At 34.0% G+C, this 11,188-nt stretch overlaps 1 protein-coding gene across 1 annotated transcript; it reads right to left on the bottom strand.

Annotated features, from left to right (window-relative positions):
- Positions 1–2,687: 2,687 nt before the first annotated feature.
- Positions 2,688–10,082, bottom strand: LOC110739760 (probable aspartyl aminopeptidase). Its single transcript, XM_021920235.1, has 11 exons — positions 9,883–10,082; positions 9,580–9,715; positions 9,025–9,103; positions 8,735–8,937; positions 8,484–8,550; positions 7,155–7,262; positions 6,872–7,027; positions 4,885–5,058; positions 4,585–4,659; positions 4,346–4,486; positions 2,688–3,258 (listed from the first exon to the last, which is right to left on the bottom strand). Exons 1-11 carry the CDS (start codon positions 9,971–9,973, stop codon positions 3,031–3,033), a joined length of 1,458 nt encoding a protein of 485 aa, XP_021775927.1. The 5' UTR covers positions 9,974–10,082; the 3' UTR covers positions 2,688–3,030.
- Between the last annotated feature and the right edge of the window lie 1,106 nt (positions 10,083–11,188).

The following is an 11,188-nucleotide window of genomic DNA, read 5'->3' as shown; positions in this document are numbered from 1 at the left end:
TGAAAAAAAAAAGGTTACTCTCTTACATAAGTGGAATCATTCTTTCAATTTTTTAAACAAAAAAAAAATAGGGGTTAGTCGAATGAACAAATGGGGTTAGTTATTTCTAAATTAGTTGATATTACTCGTATAATGAATTGGAATTACTTGAATAGACAAAATGAAGTTACTCTTATGAATAAATAGGGTTACTCATATATATATAAATAAATATTATTCTTATAAATCAATGTGACCATACCGTATGGCCAGCCACATACAAGACTTACTCTAAACACATATATAAAATTTCAGAGATTGTGCATCAAAAATGATTATATTCTTGATATGCCATCAATTTCTTTGATAATACAAGTTTAATACTCCCTCCGTTTCATAATGTTAGTCCCATGTGGGTTTAATCACATAAAATAAGAAAAGAAGAATATTTGAAATCTAACATTAAAGTACAAAATAATTCATAATTAGTTAACCTTATTAAAGTTTTTTGATTTTTTTTTTTGGGAAAGCATAAGTCATAATGCATAATTCAAGGTAAAGATTTTCTTACTTAGAGCCATGTCATCAATCCACAACCAATTAATTTCAAAAAATTTAAGTTAAAAATGGAACATATTCAATATGGGTAGATATTTTTGAAATGCACAAAATAATATATGGGACTAATATTATGAAACGGAGTTATCATGATCATGATTTTATAATACAAAAATAACTAATAACCCAACTCGTTATAATACTGTCAAACTAATAATAAAATGTAGTATTATTTCAATTCATAATAGTTAGAAAATAAATGCATACACAGAATTTGAATAAATATATGCCTATATAAAACATTAAATTTTGAATATTAAAATCATGAGGTCCTGTAGCTCAGTTGGTTAAAGCGTTGGTCTTATGAGCCGAAGGCCGCGACTTTGAGCCTCGTCATGACCATTTTTTTTAGGCATGTACATTACCGTACTAGCCTCATGTTATATGTACTTATAGATTACAATACTTGTTTCACGTTCATAATATCATTTTGCCTCACGTTATATTTACTTATACATTACAATATTTGTCACTCGTTCATATGTATAATTTTTAAATATTTTTGAATGTTTTATTTTTCTACCTTTATGTATATCATTACAATAATTGTCTCTCGTTCATATGTATAGTTTTCAAATATTTTTAATGTTTTATTTTTCTACATATCATTAAAAGTAACAATTTTGTAAAAAGTAAGATCATTAGCTCAGTTAATAAAATAGCGAGATGAGTTAACATCTCAATTTCAAATTTATTTGACAAAAAATGATACTTCGTACACGAAGAGCTTTTTAATAGAATTTATGTGTTTTTTTTTTTTTTTTTTTTTTTTTGGGTGATGTGTCTGATTTCAATACTCAACTGATCCACCAATGTCTACAATCTTACTTGACTCCTATTTTAATGAGGCGAGAGTATATAAAAAATAGAAGATTGAAACATTTTTCATGGGTATGTGTAATTGTGTATTGATATGGAAAATCCTAATGATTTTAAAGGAGGAGGAGGTAAGGGATGGGCACAAGTGTGCAAGATATTAGTTGTACGAGTGATGTTCAGTTTGATATTTTTTTTTTTTAAAAATTATATAGCTTGATAATTAAATAAGTGTGTTTAGCTTTTTTTCGTTAATTTCTAGATTTATCTTGACAGTGTTTTTTCAAGCAAAGATTTTAGCTTGACTTATTTGGTGTATTTTTTGAGCAATTTTGGTTTTAAATTTATTTATTTATTTATTTTTTGTAAAAGAGTACGATTATCATTTATAAACTCATTCAATAATTCATCCAAATTCAAATAACTTTATGTTTGACTCGACAATGTACATGATCACCTCGTTTATTCTTTTTTTTTTTTTTTTTGATATAAAAATCAATTTTAGGATCCTCTAGAATCAGGAGGGAAGCTCTAACCTCCTGAGTTATCCCTCACTCTCACCTCGTTTAGTCAATTTCATTTGTAAGCAATTAAGTTCATGCTCAAATACATCTCGCAAACTTCAAAATATATAGAGAGATTAAAAATTATTTTAATATTATCGTATTTCTTGTAAGGAATAATTAAGCTTTTTTAAAAAGAAAAAAATAAATATTCAAGTAAAATATATTCAAATGTATGCTTAAAAATTAGACCTAATCAAACCAAGTCCAACACACACACACACAAAAAAAAAAAAAAAAAAAAAAAAAAAAAAAAAAAAAAAAAAACCAAGTTTGGGCCAAATTTCGAGCCCATTCCGTTTTTCCAAAAAAATTAATATAGGTTTGGGTAGCCCGATCCGATTTTGGTCTGTAAGCTTGCTATTTTGAACTCGAAATAGCGAGTTTGGGCACGAATTTAGTGTCATGAGGTTGGGCCAATCTCAAAATAGGCTGATTTTTCATAAAGTCCAGCCCAACCCATGATCACCTCTTTTAGCTATACTTTTTTTGGTAGTCAGAGGGTATGGTGGTGGCTCCGATGGTGGCTAGTGGGGGTGTTGTGGTTGATGGTGAATGATGTTTAATGTTAAGAAGAGATGAAAGGAGGGATAAATTGTTTTGTGTAACAATACTTAGTAATGTAGGGTAGTAGTTTAGAAAACCTTTAAGCCAGCAGCCATACAAGCTGTTAAGATCCACATTTACGACGCTTCCGTTTGATCAAAGCAATGAATGACAAAGACAGCCCTAGAGAATGCAATTGGTAAAAAAATCTAATGCTTTCAGGTTTCATTGTACCAACCCTACACAGGAATACCTTCATTTCAATCAGAGCAACATAGACCAGGAAAAGCACATTATGTCAGATTGTTTTGCAACATCAACTTCAAGTTTTCTCATCGACAATGAGAGGAAAAGGGTACACTAAAATGCTCCTGTAAGTCCTAATACTTGGTAGCACATAATGGTGACGAGGCAGCGCCTGTGTGTGATGTGTGATCCATATCCTCATGTGGTCAAAACACCATGTTCAAGGCCTCAAGGGTTATAGTATTGCAATTTCCGAGGGGCTTTAGACTTCAGCATCAATGATTAGCTTTGAATCAAGCTTAGAGAACTCCATAAAGAAGGCTTTTAAATGCATATATGAATGCAATATGTCATCAACTGCACACATTTCTCTTATGCTATGCATTGATAGCTGTGGAGCACCAATATCTACTGTGCGAATTCCCACACCACTAGCCAGGATAGGACCGATTGTAGAACCACAAGGCATGTCATTTCGCACCACAAATTCCTACAGATACATAGATTCATCATGTTAATTTTGCACGTCACAAGAAAGTAGCTAATACTCCGTTAAGGAAGAAACATATGGCTCAACCATTTATTAAAAATATGACATGGACTATAGGAATTGGTAAATAGTAATAGCATTCAAAACAAAATTCCAATCACTGTACATTAGAACCAAGACATTTGGAGCAACTAGCACTATGCTAATATATTTGAATCAAGACTTGATTGGTAGTAACTAAGTAACTAGTTCTACCAAAATAATTTCATTGATAAATAGATAAAACCAGTTCTGGAGTACCTTTGCAAGCATATTAGATGTGATTGGAAATATGAATCAAGATAAGTGATAATTTTACCAGCTAAATTCCGATAAAAATTTGCCTTTTTTTGGCCGACACATTTGCTCGTTCAAGACAACAATAAATTTTTACTTAAACTACAACTGCAATCCTACTTTCATAGGGTTTGTTAATCTAATCAGGATCAGCTGAACATAAAGAGCTACTACCTTTTTCCCTTTTAAAATTGAGGCACAAGGGGAATTAGTGAATTAAACCTTTAAAAACGGGGAAAAAATTACTATTGTCAAGCTAAAATATCAAAAAATCATTTAGAATAGAAGATAAGAAGGATTAGACCTTGAACTATTGTTCCTTCCATTTCATTTATAGTCAGAAAGTGATTGTAATTTAGCATACTCGTTAGTTCATTACAAGTAACAACAATTATAGGCCTTGAAAGTAACTAGTAGTCTAGTACTGTATATCATACATGAGTAGATAAATGAAGTTTATATAATATAAAATTTGCAATATGATTGTAATTAAGTTGCTTTTTTATGTTCACGAGGAGTCAATGAACTAGGCGAAGTCACTCACATGGGGAATGATCAAAACACAATGTATTGTAATGCATCTCAATACATGAATACCATAAATAGTGTGATATGTGTTGCTTCTAATTACGATAGCCTGATAAAGTAAAATTGAGAATGGACCTGAACAGCAAATATACCAAATACACACATGATCATGCAACGTCATCACAATTATCATGAATATTAATATGAAGTTATGAACCCAGACCTGAATTGGAAGTTGGTGTATTTTCCCTATCTCCTTGAATATAAAGGAGGTTATAGCATTAGTGGCATAACGCTGATTTGCATTGTGTTTGATAACTAAGCCCCCATGCATCTTTGGTTGATGATTCTCTTCATGTTTGTCCTGAAGATGATTTTTTTGAATTTATCAAAATACAAGTAAAGCTTGATCAATTGATGTAAAATTGTGAATTCCAAATGAAAAGAGTCAAGTCAGCCTACCATGTAGTTAGGGTGTAGCGCATGAGCCATGTCAGCTGATACAAGAAAACTTTTCTGCACAATTTTTTCTAGCATCTGAACAATTTAAGGAAAAGGGAATGAGTTGCATATAAGAGAAGCAAAGATCAAGCATAGAAGCATCAACAATCATTCTCCAGTTGGGACACAAGTCTGTACTCTGCTATTTAATTTCCAAAAACAAGATCTCCAACGGTGGAGAAAGTGAGAACTTGTGGGAACTATTCCATTTAAAACTATAGCAATTGAAGTACACATTAATTTTCAAAATCTCATTACCACCTTAATATCAGAGCAGAAGGCATTAGTAACTCTGGAAATGGTGTCCAATGTGACAGGAGATCCAGCTCCTTGGGCTGAATTAGATCCGACTTCTTCATGATCATAGAGTGCCACCATTCTAACACCAACTTCATCATCAAGACTACCCTCAGGGGATGTAGCATCTATCAATGCCTGAAACACCATAGCAATTGGTAAATCACAGGAGTCAAAAAGTAATCATCACATGTTTCCTTCACGCCATAATCCCTCCCCCCCCCCCCCCCCCCTCTGCCAAAAAGCAAACAAAAAAAAAAAAAATAAGAGAGAGAGAGAGACACCGTTAAGATAGAAAGTCTCACTCATTTTGACTAACACATCAGTAACACAAGTTTTTATTATTTGGTAACAATTCTAATTCACTTTGGGAAAAAGTAATAACCACTAGCACATAGATTGTCAAGAGAAAAGTGTCATGTGAAAATTTGAGAAATATTGTGTATTTGTTTACCGCATAGAAAAGTATGAAAGTAAAAAAAACATAGGGAAACACAGAATAATCTGATAAATATTTATATGATAGGCCATTGATTTGCTGCGCTATTTCGTCTTGTTCCATAGCTTAATTCAATGTACTTTTATCTTTGGCTGATCTTCTATTATCTTATTGCTTTGATAACTTCACATATTTTATGTTTTGTTTTGGTTATAGATGAAGATGAAAAACAAATCCTATCTCAATCTCTAGTCTCTCCGCCCCCCCCCCTCCCTGCTTGGTCATACAGCCATTTGAGGAAAAAAATTCCGAATGATATTATCATGAGAATATAATACAACTCCTCCCTACCACCCTAGGGCCGATTCATCAGATTGGTTTAGGTGGTTGTGAGGAGTTGCAAGGGGGATAACAGTTGGGAGATTTACTGTGGGTGGCTCAGGGCTAGTAATAGCCATGGACTTGGGACTGTTGTATTGCATGAAGTGCATGAACTGGTGTGTACAGCAACATGTAAACAGAGTTTAAGGTGGTGCACAAAACATGCGTAGTTCTATTAAAGTATGTAAGAAGGTTTGAGAGGCATTGAGTCCACAGAAACAACTTGTCACTGAGGCAGTAACTAAGCAATGCATAGTATTTCACTAGGAGTCCAATCAGCACCATTTTACTCAGCTAAGTTGTTGGAGTCCAGTACTTCAATGGCCTTTGGTAGTCTTCACAAATCACAATGTTCATCTTGGTAATCAATCAGGGAGGAGAATAGGGAACTTTGTGTCAGTGAACTGCTCCTGCTGACTAAAGGATAGTCAACAAATTGATGATATGTCTAGTGTGATAATTAGTGATATCTATAGCGAGGACAGTGAGAAAGCATACAATGATCTCTAGGAATATTTCTTTCACTATCTGGAGGCCTTCTATTCTGAAAAGGAATCTCAATGATCCCTTTTTCAGTTATGGAAACTAAAATGACATCCCTTTTTCAGTTATGGAGACTTAAATGACATTAAAGCAGGGTTCAGTGGCAGATATTATGGGCCAGTTTTCTTCACCAAAGTGTGTGTGTGTGTGTGTGTGCGCACGCGTGTGCGTGTGTGTGTGCATGTGCGTGCGTGCATGCGTGGGTGTGGGTGTGGGTGTGGGTGTGTGCATGTGCGTGGCGTGTGTGTGTGTGTGATGCAAAGTCACATAGTACGCAACAGTTTATGACTTTATCATTGAAATCAATAGTACAAAGTTGGAGACTCAGTCCTTCCATGATAGACTTATAGTGCTCTGTCACCAAATAACTGAACTAAATTTACTTTTTTCAAATAAAACAAAACTTGATCTGCAGTGTAACCTTCGAAATGCTAGTTTCTGTTCTTAAAACAAATAATGAATTACTGTTTCCATAAAAGTGACTTGTGGTAATCACAATGAAGCAGGACAGTATAAATAAATAATCAAAGATACACTGCCATGATTAGTGTTCTAAAATTTGGTAGGAGAGGAATCCAAAAGCCAAACCTTCAAGGAACAAAATGACATGCAAAGATTATCAAGCCTTCCTGAGAAAATAAACTCCTTTAGTGCACCAGCTATCAGACTTGGCTGAGTATCGCATGCTTGCAGCTCAAAATCACATATATCATCAGGTTCACATCCAATTTCCTTCGCTAGCAGCTGGTGAAACAAAATAAAAAATACAAAGGTAAGCGTGAGTCTTTCTCATGCAATGAATTATATTCTTCAAATGATTGTTAGAGAAGCATATGAATACTAGAATTGCGAAGAAGTGAAATGCCCAAACCTTAAGCAAGAGGGAATGATGTTTCTGGTTCTCAGTTGATTTATTTGCCTCAGTCTGAGCTCCATTATCAGCTGAATCATTATCATTAACAATTCTATTGAGTTCATCCTGGAATTTTTGTACAAGGAATAAGAGATAGAGGCTCAGTGAAAGCACAGCTGTGTACCTTGTCAAAGAAAGAACACATATGTAGCAAAAAAAGGGGAGGGGGGGCAAATAAACAAAAGATTTAAAAGAAAAAATAAAATTAAATAAAAATTAGAGCTTCTCTTTCTAGATGGTGTATTTATAACGCTACCAGAGAGCTCGTCTTAGAGTCTTAGATCTTGTTAAAAAAAATATAAAAATAAAAATAAAAAGAACTTTTTATCAACTCATCTAAAAGGAAAAAGACACTAATGAAACCCTAGAAAAAGTAGTAACGAAAAGTTATTCAGTAACATGTGAAAAAAGTTGTTAATAACAGTTCCCATGGTTTTGGCCATATTATTCCCATTATCAGAAATTATCATAGGAATCAGGTTGTTCCCACTAAATCAGATATGTAAGGAATGAGAATCTTCGAATATGTTAGAAGTTTTAAAGAAAGAACAAAAGCCAAAGTTAGGTATCCTCTTAGTTGTTGTGTGTGTGTGTGTTGGGGGGGGGGGGGGGACAAAAGATTTAGAAGAAAAAATAAAATCAAAATTAGAGCTTCTCTTGGTCGATGGTGTATTATAACGATACCAGAGAGCTCGTCTTAGAGTCTTAGATCTTGTTAAAAAAATCAAAAAAAAAAAAAAAAAAAAAAAAAAAAGAACTTTTTATCAACTCATCTAAAAGGAAACAGCCACTAATGAAACACTAGAAAAAGTAGTAATGAAAAGTTATTCGGTAACATGTGAAGAAAGTTGTTAATAACAGCTCCCGTGGTTTTGGCCATATTATTCCCATTATCAGAAATCACCATAGGAATCAGGTTTGTTCCCAGTAAATCAGATATGTAAGGAATGAGAATCTTCAAATATGTTAGAAATTTCCAAACCTTAAAGAAAGAACAAAAGCCAAAATCAGGTATCCTATTAATGCAAAAACAGAGACAAAATGGCAATTGCCAGAAAAGGGTCTAGAAATACTCTCGTAATCTAGTTGCTAACAAGTTATCACAAATGGAATACAAATTATCATTTTATCAATCTCATAAGCTTATACTAACAACACTTGAAAATGTCAATTTCTTTGCCATTTAGATTGTGTCCAAGTATTCTTTCATTCAGTTAAACCTTCATACGCCATAAGAAGAATATACACAATATGCTAACTAGATTAGAGAACAGTTGGTCATAAAACCTTAATTGATGTCGCCAAGATAGGAGCAAGATGACTTTGTGTATTTGGCTTGAATCCATCGCTACCCCTAATAAAATGACAAGGGGTTGAAATTAGGATACTGACTAAAAGAAGAAAATAGAAAACCCTCATAATAATAATTAAAAAAAAAATCCATAACAATAAGAAAGTAAAATTAGAAACAGCATGGTCATAATAAATAAAAAGAAACAATTGACAAATGGAATGCAGAGCGTTGATCAAAACTTTACCTGTCTAAGTGAATTGCCAATGTAGGAATCCGCATTATAGGATCATGAATCCTGACAAGCCGGTGAGAGTATGAATGAGAACCATCTTTCACTTTTTTGATGATCACACGTCCGGCAACTGCCAAATCGCGATCAAACCATGTGTGCCACAAGCCACCACCATATGTCTGGACACCGACCTCTAGATATCCCCCTTTAGTTACCTATCAAAGAATGAAATGTTTATTGTGAAAATAGTTCTCACATCAACCCTGCTCCTTAAGTTATACCCCTTACAAAAGTGTGTTTACCTTCGATGTTGGCTTTAATTTCAAACAAGGGCTATCCGTATGAGCACCGACTATATGAAATCCATTGCCAGCAACATATCTATACCAATATATAGGACATCAGACATCCTTTCACCCAAGCACAAATGGATAAATTCTTTAATTTTACACTATCTTCCATCCTATGGGAAGGGTGGCTATTTGAATAACAAAATTACCCGTTCACCTACAAAATTAAGTCATGTAAGATTCAAATAAAACCTTAAGCCCATTGTTCATGGTAGGAGATATAATCACTTGAGCTTCCATCATATGGTCAAGCTTTCAATATCATCAATCAAACAATCATTAGTCAACACCAATTCCTAATCTACTCATTGATACCCACTTAATGACCATTTCTATAATGGTTTTGATATACGCAACCTTATCGGCTTACTTCAAGTATCTAGAAGTATAAACACTAACCATCAACTAAACATTAAATAAGAAAACTTCGAAAAATATAAACACCCACATCCCAAATTCAATAGTTTATTCTTAGAAATTTGAAATTAAAAAGATTCAAAAGCATACTTTTTACCAATGGCAAAAGCAACAATGGTGGAGTAATTTCTAGTGAAGAAATACTTCTTCCCAGCTTGTAAATTCCAATCTTCTCGCTCTGAAAGCTGCTCAAACCCAGCTTCCTTCAATTGTCTCTTGGATTCATCTGAGATTAAGCTTCAATTAGTCAAAGGGTATTAAACATACCATAATCTAATCTCAAACCAATCAAACAAAAATTCCCAGATTTTTCCGCCCAATTATTAGAAGAGAAGAAGTGTCGAAATTGATGGGAGTAATTGGAAAATAATCAGAAATGAAAGAAAAAGTTACCAACGGCATGAAAAGCAGTTGGAGAAGCATTCAAAAAATTGATGAGATCGGAAGCTACTGAATTTGCACTGTTATCCTGCTGCTTCGCCATGTTTTTCTCTCCTAAATTCTCTGAATATCAAAATTCACTGTCGAAGGATTTGCGATAGTAGCAATGCTTGCTTGATTCCCTAATATTTGTATGCCATCTATGTGGGCGCCGTTTGGTTTGATTGCACAGTTTGTTTAAATTTTTTAAAACAATTTTTTTTTTACTTTATGTGTTAAAATTTATTATATATTTAGATAAAATTTCTAATATCAAGACATAATATTTTATATTTAATTAATTTAAAATTTAAAAATCTTATTCGCCGATGTTTACGTGACATTTAAATTATTTAATTCTAAACGAAATTAATATTCTCTTATTTAATTAGCTACCACTAAAATTATTAATTCTACATGACACGTTAAGAAAATTAAATCTTAGGCGGCTCTCTAAAAACTCGGGAAAAAACTCCCCTTTATATACAGTTTTGTGTCCGGGCGATGCCCAGATTGTTGATAAATTTTAAGATTATATTTTTACTTGAATGTTAAATACGGTTTGTTTCGGGGTTTTTGGAGTCCCTCGGGGGAGTTACAATTCCAAGAATGTGCATGGACCATCTGTACCTGCAAAATTACGGAAAACTCCGGTTGGGTGGAGTTCAGCCTCCGACAATCATGTTAGAACGTGTCCGGATGTATAAAAGTGCGGAATGTAAAGGTTTTTCTCTCGGTTTCCGAAAGAATTCTGTAATTAATATTGCTCGGGTTTTGTGTGTATATTTCTGAATATGCAATAAATGAGGATTTTCCTCTATTATAGTGTTTGGGGGATCAGTTCCCCTTTCATGGGTTGGAGTGCCATATGTCACCAAAGGGATGGTTCTTCCACAACCTCTCTGGGGCTGACACGTGCCAGCATGATATTGGGCCACTTGGACCGGTTATTTTTACCCTAAACATTTGCTCCTCACAGGTGTGACGTGGCTTGCCACGTGGCACCTGTGACAGGTGTCATGATCTGAGAAGGTGACGTTTCGTCTCCTTCTCGCTTTTTTTTTTAATTTGAATTTGGAAGACGACGGTTCGCCTTCTGGGGTTCTTCTCTATAAGTAGAGCCCCCCCCCCCCCTTCATTTCAACACTTATTCATTTTGAGAAATAATTTTTCTGAGAGAAGAGCTCTGAGACCAGCTGCTATTCCTAGCATAATCTTCTCTTTTCTTCACTCAACCGGCTACCGTCTGAGTGCTCTTCATTCAAAACATATTAAAACC

The sequence above is a fragment of the Chenopodium quinoa genome, unplaced genomic scaffold, assembly GCF_001683475.1.
Source record: "Chenopodium quinoa cultivar QQ74 unplaced genomic scaffold, ASM168347v1, whole genome shotgun sequence".
NCBI lineage: Eukaryota > Viridiplantae > Streptophyta > Magnoliopsida > Caryophyllales > Amaranthaceae > Chenopodium > Chenopodium quinoa.
The sequence above is the reverse complement of the archived record's forward strand: the minus strand, read 5'-3'. Positions and strand labels throughout refer to the sequence as shown.

Bases quoted from the DNA above. Each gene is read 5' to 3' on its own strand.
- LOC110739760 (XM_021920235.1), bottom strand. From the start codon at position 9,973: ATGGCGAAGCAGCAGGATAACAGTGCAAATTCAGTAGCTTCCGATCTC. The intron at 4,660-4,884 runs GTGGTAATGAGA...TAAATTGTTCAG, and splicing joins CCTTCTGCTCTGATATTAAG to ATGCTAGAAAAAATTGTGCA. The intron at 3,259-4,345 runs GTCTGGGTTCAT...ATGTATCTGTAG, and splicing joins TACACCAACTTCCAATTCAG to GAATTTGTGGTGCGAAATGA.